At 41.4% G+C, this 19,538-nt stretch overlaps 1 protein-coding gene across 1 annotated transcript in view; it reads right to left on the reverse strand.

Annotated features, from left to right (window-relative positions):
* The window catches only part of LOC109927960 (acyl-coenzyme A oxidase-like protein), a 122,143-nt gene that overhangs the window by 72,846 nt on the left and 29,759 nt on the right, over positions 1-19,538 (reverse strand). The window contains exon 9 of the mRNA XM_048596861.1: positions 17,553-17,685. Within this exon, the coding sequence (XP_048452818.1) occupies positions 17,553-17,685 (133 nt within the window). The remainder of the gene's footprint in view (positions 1-17,552; positions 17,686-19,538) is intronic.

Genomic DNA, 19,538 nt, shown 5'->3' on the forward strand with positions numbered 1-19,538 from the left:
TCTATTTATTTCAGAGCTCCCTTCCCCCTCCCCCATTTCTGAAGAAGGGGCCCGACCTGAAACGTCAACTTTCCTGCTCCTCTGATGCTGCCTGGCCTGCTGTGCTCCTCCAGCTCCACACTGTGTTATCAAGTACAGCTTCTTCTCCACTGTTATCAGACTTTTGAATAGACCTCTCAAATATTAAATCTGATATCTCTCTCTGCACCTTCTCTCGGCTGTAACACTGTATTCTGCACTATGTTCTGCTATCCTGATGTGCTTTGTATGGTATGATCTGCCTGTATAGCACGTAAAACAAGACTTTTCACTGTATTTCGGTACATGTGATAACAATAAATCAATCAATCAATTCACAAAATCTCGAAGTCTGGACATAGCTCAAAGATTTTAACAGACAGTTTTTTTTTGCTGATTTCATGCCATAACTCAAACAGAAATTCTAAAAATACATCACTATCCAACTGAGGACATCAAGCTCACAAATTCATTTATTTCTAATTTTACTCCTTTGGAAAGCCACGATAATAAGATCTTGAACAAAGACAGAAGTTACTGGAAAAGTTCAGGAGGTCTGGCAGCATCTGTGAAGAGAAATCAGAGTTAACGTTTCAGGTCCAGTGACTCTTCCTCAGAAGTTGTCAGTTTATATGCAAAAGATAGGGTGGGGGAGAGGGGGGTCAGGAGTAAACAACAGTGGGGATAGAGTCCAAAGAGAGAGAAGAACAGTTAGATAGACAAAGGAGAGGATAACAATCTGTCTAGGAGAGTAAATAGCTTGTTTTTCCTTTGGTACAATGTAACCCATTTCAACATATCCACTTCACTCTTTGTAACTTATCTGTTCAAGCCTCGACGTTGTCAAGGTGTTGCAGCACATGGACCTGGACTGTTATAGCAACTGAGGAGTCATAAATGGTGCAACCATCAGCAAATATTCCCACTTCTGACCTTATAATGAAGGGAAGTTCATTGATGATGCAGCTGAAGATGATTGAGGCTCTGAACACAAACTCAAGGAACTCCCACAGTGATGTCCACTGGCTGTGATGAATGACCTCCAGTAGCCTCAACCATCTTTCTTTGTGCTAGCTTTGACTCTGACTAACGGAGAGATTTCCCCCAATTTTCATCAACTCCTTGATTCCATATTCTGTCAAATGCAAGCTTGATTTCAAATACAGTCACTCTCACTTCATCTCTGGTGTTTCAGCTTCCACCCCCATACGCCCCATGTCCAGACGAGGCTGTAACGAAGTCATGAGCCAAGCAACTCCAGCAGAACTCAAACGGAGCCTCAGTGAACAGGTTCTTTCTTCGGGGATGCCACTCAATAGCACTGTCAATGACCTCTTCCATCACTTTGCAGATAATTGATAGCAGATTGATAGAGTGGTAATTCAATATAATGGATTTGTCTTGCTTTTGTTTTGAGCAGAACATATCTGCGCAAGTTGCTACATTGTGGAGTAAATGCCAGTACTGTAACAGTACTAGGACAACTCGGTTAGGGTTGTAGCTAGTTCTGGAGCACAAGTCTTCAATACTATTGCTGGAATGTTTCCAGGGCCAACTGCCTTTGCTGTGTCCGGTGCCTACGTCCTTTTCTTGATCTCGTGGTGAATTAAATTGGTTAAAGATCGGTACATTCAATGGTTGGAATTTGAGGAGGACACCGTAATAAAATCAGCCATATGGTACTTCTGGCTAAAAATGGATGTAAATACTTCAACCTTGTTTTTTTTTGCACTGATATGCTGGGTTCCCCATTGCTAGGCATGGGGATACTTTAGAACCTCCTCTCCTGTTTAATTGTCTACCATCATTCACAATGGGATGTGGTAGGGCAAAAGAGCTTAGATATGATCTGTTAGTTGTGGAATTGCTTAGTCCTACTTGTTGCATGTCGCTTCTGATGTTTGGCATACAACTAGTTTGGTGTTGTAGCTTCACAAGGTTGCCACCTGGTGCTTTTTCTGCTATGCTCCCTGCACTTTTCATTGAACTAATTTTGATCTCCTGGCTTGACATTAATGCTAAAGTAGGGAGTAAGGCAGTTCATGAGAATACAGATTGTGGTCGAGTTCAATTCTGTACCTACAGATGGTTCACAGTACCTTGTGGGTGCCTTCATTTGAATTGCTAGATCTGTTAAAAACTTGTCCCATGTAGCACAGTAGTGGTGTCAAACACCACTCTGAGGGGTACTGCCAGGTGATTTCAGAATAAATGAACTACATTTTAGAGGAAAAGGAATCAGACAGGCCACAGAACAGAACACTGGAAGAAGGAAAGGGGGGAGAAAGGGAAAACACAAAGGCCAAGTAGTTATTTTTTGCCAAATGGCATGCAACTCAAAGAACACTGGATTAGCCACACTGTTAAATACAACTATCTCATATCATTTAAGTCACATTTTTACATGCCCAGGCAGATCCCAAAGCTTTGCACAGCCAATTAATTATTTTTGATATGTGGAGAAATGTGCAGCCAATTTGCTCACAACAAGGTTCTATAAATAGCATGAGACACAAAATGAGCAGAGAATCTATTTTGAACACGTTAGTAGAGGATAAACCTTGCCCAGTGCCAGACAAACATCTCTTGTTTTTCAATTATGTTTCAAGAGATATCTTATGTCCATCTTAACTGTTGGATGGGACCATGTTTTGACATAGTCAATGTTTATGGAGCTAAGGCAGCTGGGTGCAGTTAAGTGAGGTGAGCCATCATCTGAGTGAATCGGTAAGGAAAGGTTCAAACGGCCAAATGGCCTATTTTTATTCCTGCATTCATCCATTATCTGAAAAATGTCACCCATACCCATTGTGGAGCTAGAGGAACACAGCAGGCCAGGCAGCATCAGAAGAGCAGAATAGTTGACATTTCAGGTCGGGAGCCTTCTTCAGAAATGGGCTGATCCAAAATGTCAACTTTCCAGCTCCTCTGATGCTGCCTGGCCTGCTGGGTTCCTCCAGCTCCACACCATGTTGTCTCTGACTCCAGCATCTGCAGTTCTTGCTATACCCATACAATGCAACATTCCTTTGGTAATTATGCTAGGGTATCATCTTATCACAGCTTTAATGTCAGTCTCAAACTGCCAATGCAATCCACATGAGATAGAAATGACTATTCAATTTCCATCATTAGACTATTATGTCATCAAATGCCATATACAGGCAACCTACTAAGAAGTCAACCAAGGAGATAAGGAGCAACTCCACTGAAAATGATACAAAGTTGTTAAGCACATTGAGAGTGAAACCAATTTGTTTCACCAGTGGAGTGACATGAACCCAAATACAAGGTCAATATCAGTGGGTCGTTTACAGGTAGAGAAAAACTTATCACTAACAATTCAATATCTAACCATGGTCATACATCATTCAATTTTGTGTTTGAAATAGCAGCAAAAATGCAAGCTTGCAATCAAAACAGTCATTTCACATTTGCTGGCTTCATAAAAACCTATTTGTAAGGTTTCATCAAAAACCTCAATTGGAGAAAGACAGCATTCGAAACTTAGAAGAATTTCAAACCGCTCCAGTGCACAAAATACACAGTGCCCATAATAAAAAGAATTAGCCTTGACAGTACATGGTCATGGCCTATCTGTGGTTAACAATCTGTAATCAATTTGCTGTAGCTGTTCTTTATCACTGAATCAGATATGCACTCCACCTGCACTGTTTTCACCATATCATTGTCATCCTGTCCTCTGAACATTCATAAGCTAAAGAGCTACAAGTTCCATCATTTTCTAACAGTTTATAAATATTTTAGATAAATACAGTTACTATTCTACTTGTTAAATATACAGCAAACAGTAAATGAAAAATTCATGAGCAGTACTCCGATTTAATATAGGTAGATAGATTCAGCGAGAAACTGAGCGCTGGTGCAAACTTAGCTAATGAGTGGCCTCCTGCTGCGTGAATATTCCCATTCATTGGGTCTGAAATTTCTGTACCCATAAAGGCACCAGCAGGAGGCACGCTGTGCAGACATTGGAGGAAGTGACGGGACTGGTAGGATCACTCAACCCACCAGAAGTCTCACCACTTCTGCCAACTTTGGCTCAAATGCAAAGTACATCTGATGACACAGGCTTCCTTCCTGCACTTGCCAAAGTACAGCCCACAGTGCACAACAATCAATACACGTTATTAAGATAACAGTTTTCTGCATTTTGGCTACATGATGTTCCTGTCAAAGTAGTCAATCTCTCTTTGGAGACCAAAATTATCACTTTCATGTTACCTCTGTCTGGTCATCAGGAAGGTCCAACAACTAAAGCCACAACCCTCATCATGCGTGCAGTTGTTAAGCTGTAGCTCCAGCACAGGTGGGCAACACGGTGGTTCAGTGGTTAGCACTGCTGCCTCATGGCGCCAGGGACCCAGGTGCTATTCCACTTTTGGGCGACTGTCTGTGTGGAGTTTGCATGTTCTTCCATGTCTGCGTGGGTTTCCACTGGGTACTCTGGTTTCTTCCCACAAACCAAGGATATGCAGGTTAGGTACATTGGCCATGCTAAATTGCCAAAGTGTTCCAGGGACGTGCAGGCTAGGTGGATTAGCCATGGGAAATGCAGGGTTACAGGGATAGGGTAGGATGGTGGGTCTGGGTGGGATGCTCTTCGAAGGGTCGGTGTGGACTTAAAATCATAGAATACCTACAGTGTGGAAACAGGCCCTTCGGCCCAACAAGTCCACACCGACCCTTGGAGCATCCCACCCAGACCCATCCCCCTATAACCCACACACCCCTGAACACTACAGGCAATTTAGCATGGCCAATCCACCTAGCCTGCACATCTTCCTCCCACAGTCCAAGGACTGATGGGCCGAATGGCCCGCCTCCACACTGTAGAGATTCTATGATACTCACACCATGCTGTGCATCCCAGAATAATACTACACAGCACCTGCATTCTCTATTATTAGCAAATTTTAATCCTCCATCAACTATGAGGTCAACGTCATCTCCTCTCCCACAATAATAAAAATTTATTTAGTGAACAGCTGAAACATACAGTCCAGGAGTCAGTAATCAATATTTGGAAGGACAAAAATCATGGAATTATGGAATTTCAACTGTGTCCACCCCTTCCTTGTTCTATGAAGGACACACACCCAAAAAAGTCATAACATGTATTTTCCCTTTACACATGCTCACTAACTTGCTATGCAGCCCAAATTATCTGCCTTTTTATTTCACATTTGCGGTATTCTCAATCTTCCATTCTTATTTCATCCATTTATGTGTACACTGATTTTTTTGCTCCTGATTTCCAATCTGTCGGAAATGTAAATTTTTAATGAGGACACAATCAGATTTAGCTGCAATGCCTGCAACCAGCTGAACAGCACTGACAGAAGTCTTATATGGGGTCAACAACATTAAAGACCACTCAGTGTTAATGTAATCAGACTCAACTGGAGAAAAAGACTGTATTTTTACCACACATTTTGGCACCTGGGGTCATCACAAAATACTACAGCTAACAACACTTTGGAAGGGCAGTCACTGATGAATGCCAGTCATGATAATTTATACAAAGCATGATCCAAAATTTGCAGTGGGATAATAACCCGATAATCTGTTTTACAGTTGTGCCAGTTAGAACATCAGGGAAAACTCACTTGCTCTTCCAAGTGTGCCATTGGATACGAGGGGATAAGAGGACCTCAGTAGAATAAGCCATCTGAAAGATAGGACTTCTGACTCCGCAGCCCTAAAGGCTGTACAGAAGTATCAAACTGGGCTGTGTGTCAAATTTCTGGAGTTGGTCCTTTAACTCAGAAGGGTGAGCATGCCCAAGTGAGCCCTGGCCAAACTCATTACCATCAGAATCATATCAGTTTCCATTAGAAAAAGCAGAAAACTGACAATGAGAAAAACCTGACAAGATTAAAAAAAATTAAGTGCAAACAAATAATAAAAGCTACAATGAACATTGTGGGCAGGTCACTGCACGAAATAGGAAACAGTTGGTAAATTAGATTTTGTCATCTGTAAAACAACCAAGATCTGCATCAATTGTGTCTTTATGTGCATGCTCACTTATTACAGATATCAGTAGGTCTCCTGCGGTGCTGCTCATGGACATCAGATGATATAGTGTGTTATAAAGTATACTTGAACAACAACTAATCCCCCCATTACAAGCAAAATAAGAGATTCGTCCTCTGAAACAGGTCTTCCAGCTTAACCCCACCCCACAGTCTTGGAAACTCTTGCATCCACCGCAGCCCTACAAGTTGTGTAGTTTTTCCCTGTGGACCTGACATGTGGAACTAAATAGGCTATCCCTGCTTCTAAGATCATCTATTCTCCCTTCAATGCAAGCCCAAAATCAACTTTCTTGCTCTTGCACAGCCATAGTACTAGTGAAATAAACTCCTTTCCCACATATTCCTGATGTTCCAAATACACAGAGTGGACAAATATTAGTTGCATAAACGCATTGGCTTTAACTTGTTAGAACATGCATGGGATCTCTCTAGGTGTTGCAAGGTCCCCTCATGAACATCTAGCTGTTGTGGTCCCTGTCAAATTTGTGGAGGGCAGGGTAAATTGGGGTAGGGGAATAAATGATTAAAGCTGCATCTGCATTTCCTGTTGGTTGTAAGTGCTGCTTCTTCAGTCATGCATTTTGCTGAGATAGACAAAGAAGTCTTCCCATTCCAAAGGCAAGGAGCCCAGCTCACCTCTCTGCTTGATTTCATACCAAGGTAACAAGGTTGGTACCCAATAATGGATGCAACAGAGTTAACAGAACTTCAGCTCTGAAGAAAAATAACACTCGATTTGAAATATTAACCGTGCTTCTCGCTCAGCAGATGCTAAATTTTTCCAGCGCTTTCTGTTTTTATTTCAAATTTCCAGCATCTGCAATACTTTGTCTCTATCTGTGAAATGGGCTATGATCATTTCACATTGGACAGCTAGAACCTCCTGGCTGGGGTTTTGTGGTGAGATGGGGGGTGTAGGAGAATCCCTCAATAGAAGTCCTCAGCTCAGTTTTGCAAGGACGGGTTTGTCCTCGATCTCCGATCTTCATAAGTTAGTTCTTGACAGAACCTTCAGGCTGGGGCCACCTGAAAGATTCGATAATAATTGTCTTCACAATATCAAAGCATCAAGCTCTTGGCTGAATGTGCTTAGAATCAAATAGCAGAGGTACGTTGGAAGGATATTACAATAATCAATGAATCTCTCACTGTGACTTATTAGACAGGACACTCAGCCACACCATGCTCAGGACTAAATAAAGAAAGGCTGAAGAATAGCAGCACAGACAATGCAGAGCTATCCTCTGAAGCTGTAGAAAGAGATAACAAGCAATGAAATCCTCAGGGAATAGCAGCAATTAACAAACTCACTTGATAACACAGAGGATGGGCACTAAGTGAAATAGTTCAAGAGTTGCAATATTGAATATCATCAAAGGGAAGGAGCAAATGAGAAACAAATACCCCTTAGCCACAAAGGAAAATGTTATTTTTGCAAATTTTCCAGCATAATTCGGTGTTGGAAATTCCATTGCGTGACTAGACTTTGATACATCAGCATATCATTGCCGCAGAATGAACGAAAAGATTTCATTAGTTTGAGCCTGACACCAATAGAGTGAGAAGATTGGTCAGAAGGAATTTCACAGGGACATGGAAAGAAAGCAGATGGGATTAGTTCTAGCAAAGAACTACAAAAAGGCCTCATGGGCAGAATGGCCTTCTTTAGGGCTGTAAACTGCTTGGGTACTTTTCTCGTTTCCACCCCACAGTCTTTATCATTAATTTTGCCTCTCGTTTGTTTCTGCAAAACCTCCATCCCAGTACACCCCAACCTTTTCTCATTTGTGCATTCTTCATACACTGCCTTAAGGGAAAAAATAGAACAGTAGGGTTACTGAAGTAGAATACAAATAGAACAGCACAAAGTGTCCATGCAATATGAAGGGATTGAGAGGGAGGAGGTCAGAGATGTGTCTTGGAGAATGCTGTTGCGATACTAACAAATGCATTACCACTACACTTTAGTAAGGTCTGGTAAGAGAGGATTTACTTGCAGGCCTGAAAATAGGAATTCAATCAATGGTTTCCTAATTGCAACAGGCAATATCTCATCGATGGTGGCGTACTTTGGGAATTAATAAAGACTTTGAAATCATCATCTTATCAATGCAAGTTTTTTCATGTCCGTAGTAAAATTAAGAGAAAGGGCAAACTTGATTGAGTTTTTTTTGAGTAAGTAACAAAGATGGTTGTTGAGGGCAGGGCAGTGGATGTTGTCTACACGCACTTTACAATGCCTTTGACAAGGTCCCTCGGGGCAGGCTGATGCAGAGGTGAAGTCACATGAAGTCATGTGGAATCTGCAGTGAGCTGGTAAGATGGATCAGAACTAGATTGGTCATAGAAGACAAAGAGTTGTGGGTATTTTTCTGACTGGAGATCCGTGACCAGTGGTGTTCCACAGGGATCAGTGCTGTTGTTTGTAAGGAGGATTTGGAGGAGAATATGGGTGGCCTGATTAGTAAGTTTCTGAAAGATACAAAGACTGGGGGAGCTGCGGATTGTGAAGAGGATTGCCGAGGAATACAGCAAGATATTGTTAGCTGGAGACTTGAGCAGAGAAGTGGCAGATGGAATTTAATCCAGACAAATGTGAGGTGAGATAACACTGTGTGGGGCTGGAGGAACACAGCTGGTCAGGCAGCAGAGTTGGACGAAAGTTGACGTTTCAGGTTGGGACCCTTCTTCAGAAATTCTGAAGAAGGGTCCTGACCCGAAACGTCAACTTTCCTGTTCCTCTGACGCTGCCTGGCCTGCTGTGTTCCTCCAGCTCCACACTGTGTTACCTCTGACTCCAGCATCGGCAGTTCTTGCTATCTCCAAATATGAGGTGACGCATTTTGGGAGATCTAATACAGTTGGGAAGTAAATAGTAAATGGCAGAACCCTTAGTAGCATCAACCTACAAAGGAATCTAGCCATAGAGGTCCACAGTTCCCTGAAAGTGGCAACACAGATGGATAAGGTGGTCAAGAAGGCGTATGGCATGCTTGCATTCATTGGTCAAGGCACAGAGTATAAAAATTGGCAAGTCATGATGTAGCTGTATAGAACTTTACTTAAGCCACATTTGGAATATTGTGTAGAGTTCTGGTCACCACACTACCAGAAGGATGTGTAGGCTTTGGAGAGGGTACAAAAAAGGTTTAGCAAAATGTTGTCGGGTTTGGAGCGTATTAGCAATGAGGAGAGATTGGACAAACGTTTTTTCCACTCGAATGGTGGAGACCTGATATAATTTTACAAAATTATGAGAGGCATGGATAGAATAGATACTGGAGACATTTTCCCAGGGTAGAAATGTCAATTACAACAGGACATTGGTTTAAGGTAAAAGGGGGTAAGTTTAAAGGAGATGTGAGAGGCAAATTTTTTTTTACAAAGAGGCAAGTGTCTAGAATGTGCTGCCAGAGGACGTGATAGAAGCAAATACAATAGCAACGTTTAAGAGGCATCTTGACAGATACATGAATAGGCAGGGAATACAGGGATACAGACCACATGGAGGGAAAAGGTTTTTAGTTCGGAAAGTCATCGCATGTTCCTGTACTGTACTTGTTCTTTCTTCTGATAAAGCAACAGTAGCCATGTATGCAATGATAAATAGAAAGTGGAAGGATGGGACAGAGTGTATACACGAATGGGCAAAAAGTCAGAATTAAAAGTTCCATATTTGAAAGTACAGTGCATTCATAACAAAATGGATAAATTAATAGCAGAAACAGAGATGAACATGACTCCTCTTTTTTGAAAAAAGGTGCAATGTATGAATAGATACCTTTTGTCCACATAACGCAGAGTCCTGTCTATTTACATATGTAGCTTCTAGTACACGTATCTGCATCACTCAGTAACTGTGGGCCTGGCCGATTATCAGAAATTGGATTCCAGTAGAACACTTTGCACTGTCTGGATTATATAATAGATAGTTTCCAACAGCATAATAGTGGATATTCTTTTCTAAGGCTGGCAAGAGCAGGCTGGTTGTGTACAATCGGTCAACAATACATGCTGTTTGATATGGCCCATCAGTCACTGGGACATGCAGCCTACATACATCACACTGGCACTGAAACTTTTATCACATGACTCATTTGTGGGGCAGGCAAACCGCCTTTCTGGCTTGACAACAGTCTGTTAGTGGAGGAAATCACCCGTGGATTTACTGCAGTGTAGCAGTGCGAGACACCCAATTTCACCTGTTGTTCAAATTGTTTCAGACACCTTTCCCTTCCAGAGTAATCGAAGATAGATTCAGGGCCAAAAGGTGACAGTGGTAGGCCCTTTCTTCAGTTTTCTTCACTATGTATGAGCGCTGATTTGATCAGGGTTATCCATTGTCATACAGGATACGATTTGTGGGGTTAAGTCAATTAAGAGCCTGCAGACATTGTGGATCTGAGGTTTTTATGTTCCTTCAGAATTGTTTTGTGCATTTGGATGATTGGCTGTTTTTTGGGATGCTGATGGTTCTTCAGGCCACATACAAAATCGGAAATGGATTACAGTCTTGAATTATATATTGAATAGGACATGGGAATGGGTCAGAGAGTCGGGCTGTGGTAGGAGATCAGCCTAAATGATCTTACTAAGTGGCACAGCAGGCACAAGGTGCCACGTGGCTTACGCTTATTTCTTACGCAGCTATAACAGTGTATGAGAATTACATATTTCTATGAACATTCATCACCCACACACAGTGTAATCAGTCCTTGGGCAACAATACAGAAATCACCCAGTCCATACTCAAATACTCTGCTGCCCTCTTGTGGACGATTGGACAAACAGCTTAAAGCTTAATCATAATTATAATTTTTAAAATCATGCAATGTTAGGCTGTAATTGTATAGGTGAGGAAATAATTTTCTTTCAAGCATCATCTTCATATCCCTGGCCAATCTCTTTCTGATGGTTTCAAAGAGAACCCCAAATTGGAACCAAAAAGTTTGACCAATACTTCTCAAAAATTTATCAAAATATCTGCAATTTAAATACTCATCTCAAACTGAAAATGAGCTGCCATGCAAAAAAACTACACACTGCTTGTAGATTTGCTATTTCTAAAATCCAGACTAGCCATAGATGCAACTTTTGAAGTTGTGTAGAAATGTAGAACGAGAGATAGTGAGTTGATCATTCAATTTCACCCTTCTGTTTACAATTTTCACAAATGGTCCCTCATAAGAGGTTAGTGGGCAAAGTTAAAGCGCATAGGATTGGGGGTAATATATTGGCATGTATCGAGAATTGGCCAACAAACAGGAAATAGAGAGGAGGAATAAATGGGTCTATTCTTAAGTGGTGGCCAGTGACTAGTGGGTACAGCAAGGATTTGTACTTGAGCCCCAGCTATTCATGACATATAAACAAACTGGATGAGGGAACCAAATGCAACATTTCCAACTTTACTAAAATACAGAACTGGGCGGGATTGAGTTGTGAGGACAATGCAGTGCGACTTCAAAGTGATTTAGACAAGTTGAGTGAGTGGGCAGATGCAGTGCAATTTCATTAAATGTGAAGTAACACATTTCACAGTGAAAAACAGAAAGAAAAATAATTTTTTAAATGGTGATAGGTTGGGAAGCGTGGATGTACGAAGGGATCTGGTAAATCTTGTACACCACTCAATGAAAGTAGACAGGCAGGTGCAAAAAGTGATTGATGAGGCAAATGGTATATTGGACTTCATTGTAAGAGAAGCTGAGCTAAGAAGGAGGGATGTCTTATTGCAATAATACAGGGCCTTGGCAAGAGCACTCCTGGAGGACTGTTTCCAGTTTCGGTTTCTCTGCCAAGGAAAGGATACAGCTGCCACGGAGGGAGTACAACGGAGGCTGATATCAGCAATGGCACGACTCTCCTATGAGGAGAGTTGGTTTGACAGAACCTGTATTCACTACACAGTTTAGAAGGATGAGCTGGGGGATCTGGTTGAAACATAAAACTCTAATAGAGCTGTACAAACTAGATGCAGGAACAATGGTTTTCCTGGTTGGGGAGTCTAGAACTAGGAGACAGGATACAGGATAGACCATTTAGGACTTAAAAGAGGAAAAATTTCTTCACTTAAAGGGTAGTGATCCTGTGGAATCCTCTACCACAGAAAGCTTTAGACCAAGTTACTAAATATGTTCAAGAAAGAGACAGATTAATTTTCAGCTTTTAAAGGCATCAAGGCGTATGGGAGAAAATGGGAATATGAAATTCAGATAGAGGATCAGCCATGGTCATACTGAATGCTACAGCAGGCTCAAAGGGCCAAATGACCTACAACTGGTTCCGATTTCTATGTTTCGATCCTGCACAAAGCCAAAAACTATACCACAATGTCCATATTCTGCAGCAATTGCATTACAGACCTTTTCTGCACGAGAATCTTTTTTTTTTAAATGGTTTATATCATGATAGATAAAAAAACTAATTCATGCTTCAGTTCTGTCACATCGCTTAACGTCTTACTGATGTAGACAGGGGTGGTTATCAATAAGATGCTCATAAGGAAAAGGCTGTCTTGATTCTAAATATACAGTATGTTAACATTGCCATATATTTGATAATGGCAAAGCTCGTTGAACACAATGCAATCTTGCATGATCACATTCCATTTCAACTGGATGGATAAACATTTCCAGAATGACATCAGAGCACACAGCAAATGTACATAAACATATACATTTACACACATCATTGCAACCTCTATCCAATATGTTAGTGAACCCAGTGTGAAATGATACTCAACTTTGTCTGCTTAGGTCTTCATTTCCCCTTCATTGTGATTTTAGAAAAATCAGAGGTGACTTAATTGAAAATTGTAAGATCCTGAGGGCCTTAACAAGGTGTACTATGAAAAGATGTTTCCTCTTGCAGGAGAATCTAGAACTAAGGGGTCGCAGTTTTAAAATAGCGGGTTCCATTTAAGACAGAGATGAGGAAAACAATTTTCTCTCAGAGGGCTGAGTGTCTTTGGAATGCCCTTTCTCAAAAAGCAGTAGATGCAGAATCTTTAATATATTTTTTAAGGCAGGGGTGGACAGATTTTTACCAAGTAGATAAACAGTATGTTCATGTGTTCGTAAATGTAATACCTCATTCTTGCTAATGTTACAATTCTTCTTACCACGTCTTTGTGGAGCAAACCAGTCAGTCCTGTTCTCCTGAAAGTCCATTGTTTAAACTTCTTTTCTAAACAAAAATGACTGTTTCTCTCTTTTCCCTCCTCACCTTGTCACCTATTACATCACCATTCATTCCCCACCACAGTACTGTAACTTTGTCATTCCCCATTCTTACCCTCGAGCCGTCATTCTGCTGCCTTGCCACTTTCTTGAAGCCTTCCCAGGCTTAGATAAGTCTATAGATAATCTGTGCGACTCCCATCTTTTTTTGAGAAGACATTCATCACATACATTCTCACAACTACCAGGCCGTAGCAGAATAACTCCAGCTTCTCCAACCTAACATGTAGCTAAACTCCCCATCCCTGAAACTGTTCCTGTAAATGTCTTCTGCACCATCTCCAGGGCCTCAAATCCTTCCTCAAGAATAATGATCAAAACTGCTAAAAGTCCAATTGTGATTTAGGTAGAGATTGTACAGATTCAGTATAATTTGTCATTACCTCTGTTCAAGATGTCCCAGATCTCTTATGCTTTGCCAACTACTCTCTCAATAGGTCTTGCCATCTTGAAAGATCTATTCACATGCAACCCACCCACCCAACACCCCCAGCCAAGGTTCTTCTGCCCCAGCAATCTCGCTACATAATAGACTGCCATCATGCTTAATAAGTCTCTCATATCTTCACTGTTAACATCAGAAATTGCAAATCAGCATTCTGAGTAGATATTCAGTGAGACCAGTAAGACAGAAATAGCAGAACTGAGCCCCAACAACAGAATTCGCAATTTGTAGGAACAGCCCTGCTATGTTAAATAGGAAACTCGGCAGGTCTGGCAGCATCCATGGAGAGGGAAACGGATTGAACAAGCCCAACACGACTCTTCTTCAGAACTTACCTGGACTCAAAACATGAATTCTGTTTCTCTTTCCACAGATGCTACCAGACCAGCTGAGTTTCTCCAGCATTTCAGTATTCTACTTTTATTTGACAGCCCCAATACCAAACCCTGGGTAATACTGATTTCAATAATAGTTTGGAAACAGCCTTAGGGCCACCAACTATCATGGGAAGAGGGAGCACTGTACATTTTATAATTCAGTCGTGGGATGTGGGCCATGCTGGCTGGGCAGCAGCACTGAGAATGAGGTGGTGAGCTGCCTTCTTGAACCATGGCAGTCCATTTGGCAAAGATACAGCCACAGCGTCATTGGGAAAGGAGTTCCAGGATTTTGACCCAGAGACACTGAAGGAACTGCAATATATTTCCAAGTCAGGGTGGTGAGTGTTTGGAAGGAAACTTGGAGGGGTGACATTTCCAGAAATATCTGCTGCCCTTGTCCTTCTAGACGATAGTGATTGTCAAACTTAGTCAAGCTTCTTGAATATTGTTGGAGCTACACTCATTTAGGCAAGTGGAGAGTATTCAATCACAGATTTGTTTCTTGTAGATGATAGACAGGCTTTAGGGAGTCAGGAGGGGAGTTATGCTGTCAGATTTCTAGCCCTTGAGCTGAGTTAATACAGCTACTCCAACTCACTATCTGGTCAATGGTAACTCCCAGATATTGATAGTGGGAGAATTCAGTGATGGTAATGTCGGTGAATATCAAGCTGTGATGGGTAGATTCTCTCTGTTAAGGGATTGTGATAGTCTCGCACTTGTGTTGTGCAAATAGGTCTTGCCACTTGTCAGCTCAAGCCTGGACGTTGTCCAGGTCTTGCTGTAGTTGGACTTGGACTGCTTCAATATCTGGGAGTCGCGAATGGTGCTAAAATATTGGTGATTGCACAGTGAATATCCCCACTTCTGGGCTTACAATGGAAGGAAGATCACTGATGAAAGAGCTGAAGTTGGTTGGGCTCTGAAGGAATTGGAACTGAGGTGGTTGAACCACAACTATCTTCCTTTGTGCTAAGTACAACTACAACCAGCACAGTGCTTTAACTCCTCATTCCCACTGACACTAGGTTTGCTACAACTCCCGGATGCCACACTCGGTTAAATGCGGCCTTTAGGTTGAATGCAATTGTTGTCACATTACCTCTAGAGATCAGCTCTTTTGTCCACATTTGAACCAATGTTGTAATGAAGTCAGGAGCTGAGTAGCCCTAGCGGAATCCAAACTGAGCAGATTATTGCTAAGCAAATGCAGCTTGATAGCACTGTTGATGACACCTTCCATCAGTTTCCTGATGATTGATAGTGGACTGATAGGGCAGCAATTAGCTGAGTTGGATCTCTCCTGCTTTTTGATAATAGGACATACCTGGACAATTTTCCACATTGTTGGGTGGATGCCGGTGCTGTAGCTGCACTGAAACAGCTTGACTAGGGACATAGCAAATTCTGGAGAATGCATCTTCAGTACTACCATCGGGACCCATAGTTTTTGCAGTATCCAGTGCTTCTAGGTGTGTGGAAATCATGTGTAGTGAATCAAATTGGCTGCAACTTGGCATTTGAGGGGGTGGGGATCCTTAAAAGAAATATTCCAAATTCCAAATTGTTAATGTAAATTGTGAACGGCAGTATTCCTATCACTAATCTTTTGGAACACCAATATTCACCCTTTATTCCCATATTTTGCTTTCTGTGGTGAATTTTGTGTTGGTAATTCTATGCTAGTAATCTATTCAGCCTTTGATCCCCTGACTTCACATTTGCTGACTTTATTCCTTAGTCTATCAGAGAGAACTTCTCTGAAGACCTGTCGAAAATCTTGATAAGTTGCACTGACTGCAGCACCGTTATCAACCCTCTTTGTTACCTCCTCAAAAAAATTTGATCAAGCAAAAGTTTCAATTATAATAATAGTCAGCATGGATTTTAAATGCTCATTTCTAGATGCACTTATATTCTCTCCTTTAGTGTGATATTCATTATTTTTCTTATCACAGACATTACATTAACTAGTCTTTAATTCCCTGGATATGTTTATTCCTGTCCTTAAATATACATACTTTATTAGCTATCTGCCAGTCCTCTGAAACCGCACATTTTTTCCCCCCCCAAGAAATTATTTAATATGTGTGGTAAAGTACCTGCCATGTCTTTTCTGGATTATTTTTAAATGCAGAGGTGTAATCCATTCAAACTAAAGGTTTTATCCTCTTTGAGTTTGGCTAGCTTACTTAATAGATCCTTTTGTAAAATGTAAAATACCCTGATCTCAATACTCATCTTTTCATCCAATGTCTATTTCTTGTTCTCTCTCTGGCAAATACCAAAGCACAATAATTATTTTATTTCTGTCAGCTCTCTATCATTAGCTGTCATTTTATCCTGTCCATCTCTTAATAGTCTGTCCTGAACAAAGCCTCATTTGTTTTTTTAATGCGTATGTAAGTATTTTATTTGCTTTTATGTTTAGCTATGACATTGTGATGGTCTCCCTTAGATTGAAGCAAAACTATGCAATCACATTTCTTGTTTTTGTGCAGTCTTTATCTCAGTAAAATTGTATTTTAAAGTCTGAATGCACAATTTTAAACATTATGCACAGGGATGGAAGATCAGTCCTTTAAATCACTTTTGTACCACTAAAAATAACCAGTCTCTGTGCACACAAACTCCCAGCAGGTAAAATAGTTTGCAATGTTCAATTAATCAGGGAAGAAACCAGAAGATCCATTGGGAACAGCTACGTAAGTCAGACAAGACTCCTAGCTTGCTGCGGCTCAACTTATAAACGTACATCCCGAGATCAAATGTGGTGCATGGCAGGGCTCCTCAGAAATGTTACAAGCTGTTCTGTCTTGATCTCAGTCAAAGGGGTCAGGTGCTTTCACACAAGCTGAGACAAGAGTGAATAGGATAGGCTTTTACCATGGTCAATGTTAAAATACCCAGAGGTAGCTTGAAACAAAAACAATAACTGAAGAAACTCAGCAGATTTGGCAGCATCTGTGGAGAGAAAGCAGAGTCAACGTTCGGGTCCAGTTACCCTTCTTCAAAACGTTTGATACTGTTTTCAGTCTGTTTGCTTAGACTTTTTCATTTGAGGATTAGATGGTTAATCATCAACAAGGTGGCATTGTTTTGTCCTGTAAAAGTGTGCACCAGGTGCAAACAGTCTGGTTCCTTGAAAACAACCATAAAATGCAAGGTCCTACAATTAACACAGGTCTGGACTGAGAAACTGTCTCAACATGAACTATTGAATTCACTAATAGTTCAGAAGCAGCCTTTAAGCTACCAACTATCATGGAAAGAGGGAGCACTATGCTTCACTGATGGGGTGAGGAAGTATGAGGTGGGCAGCGTGCCATTGATAAAGGATGTACTATTTTACTATTCTTCTACTTTATTTTGTAGATATGACAAATTTGTTAGAAAATGTACTTACCTTCATTGCTCCCAAAGCCTGAAATATTAAGGCAATTCTTGTTGGTGTAAGGGCTGCTAGCATAACATTAAACCTCAGACCTCTGTCTGCAATGGGTGATTCATAAACTCCGTTCTCAGATACAGAACCAAACCTGTGTAAAGAAAGCAGAAAATGCATCTTCAGTACTTGCACATGTGTTATGCCTGACAAGGCTCTGGCCTTGAAGGCTTTATTAACTGAAAAATTACCATTTCAGACACAAGTGTCCCTACTCAATGTCCCTTCTCAATGCCTCTCAAATCAATGCTGTATTGCTTTTCTGTGATCTTACCTACTTCCACCACCCCATATCCTTCTCCATTGCAAGTTTGGTTTGTACACATGGCAATCTAGAAACAGAGCTGAGATTTCATGAATAAAATCCATGATGTCAGAATAATAACTACAGACACCTTTCAATTGCACAATGTTCAGCACCATTTGCAGCTCCTCAGACACTGAACCAGTCCATTTCCAAATGCAACAAGATCTGGACAATATCCAGGCTTGGGCTGACAAGTGGCAAGTGACATTCGTGCCACACAAATGCCAAGCTATGACCGTCACCAACAAGAAACAATCTAACCACCATCCCTTGATATTCAATGGTGTTACCATCACTTAATCCCCCACGAACATAATTCTGGGAGTGATCATCGATCAGAAACTCAACTGGAGTCACCACATAAGTGCAGTGGCTACAACAACAGGTCAGAGACTAAGAATACTGCAGCGAGTAACTCACCTCCTGACTCCCCAAAGCCTGTCCACCATCTACAAGGCGCAAGTCAGGAGTGTGATGGAATACTCCCCACTTGCCTGGATGAGTGCAACCCCAACAACACTCAAGCAGCTTGACACTATCCAGGACAAAGTAGCCCGCTTGACTGGCACTACATCCACAAGCATCCACTCCCTCCACCACCAACGCTCAGTAGCAGTAGTGTGTACCATCTACAAGATGACTGCAGAAATTCACCAAAGATCCTCCGACAGCACCTTCCAAACCCACGACCACTTCCATCTCGAAGGACAAGGGCATCAGACATATGGGAACACCACCACCACCAAGTTCCCCTCCAAGTCACTCACCATACTGACTTGGAAATATATCACTGTTCCTTCACTGTCGCTGGGTCAAAATCCTGGAATTCCCTCCCTAATGGCATTGTGGGTCAACCCACAGCAGGAGGACTGCAGCAGTTCAAGAAGGCAGCTCATCACCACCTTCTCAAGGGGCAACTAGGGACGGGCAAGAAATGCTGGCCCAGCCAGTGACACCCACATCCCACAAAATGAATAAATAAAAAACAATGGATTAAATACAATTGGCAGTTATACCACAAAGAAAACAAAAAGTCAGGGGACCATCCGCACCATTCAATCCTCTCCTCTGCAGCTGATGCTGTCCCATTTTACCAATCAAATCTTGGGGATGACCAACATAAGAAAAAAACTTGCTGTGAATTCAAGAAAAATCCCGAAAGATTCCTTCAAAATTACATGATATATCAAGAACATCTGAGGAAACAGGTTGCCAGAACTAATGCACAAAACTACTTCATCTTAACTCACTCAAATACGCATTGCCTTCCAACACCAGTGGCTTCTTAGTTGACTTCTGCATTCTGATACTTGCACCAGTGAACAATTCGAAGACAAGTCTCTGATGAAAGAAATACCTCCCTTCATCTACTCAGCAGTTTTCTCATGTATCTTATCCAAACTAAACTGATCCCATTTGACTGTGTTTCGCCCATATCCCTCTAAGTCTTTCCTATTCATGTGCCTGTCCAAATGCCTTTTAAATGTAACTGCACTTGCATCTACCACTTCCTCTGGCAGTTCATACCACATATGAATATCTTTCTCTCTTTACATATATCAACTTCAATCCATATAATTTATATGCTACTTGAAAGGGAAGTAGGGACCCAAAATAATGGGTCATCACAAGTTAGAAAA

This window comes from Rhincodon typus, chromosome 5 (genome assembly GCF_021869965.1).
Source record: "Rhincodon typus isolate 14 chromosome 5, sRhiTyp1.1, whole genome shotgun sequence".
NCBI classification, from domain to species: domain Eukaryota; kingdom Metazoa; phylum Chordata; class Chondrichthyes; order Orectolobiformes; family Rhincodontidae; genus Rhincodon; species Rhincodon typus.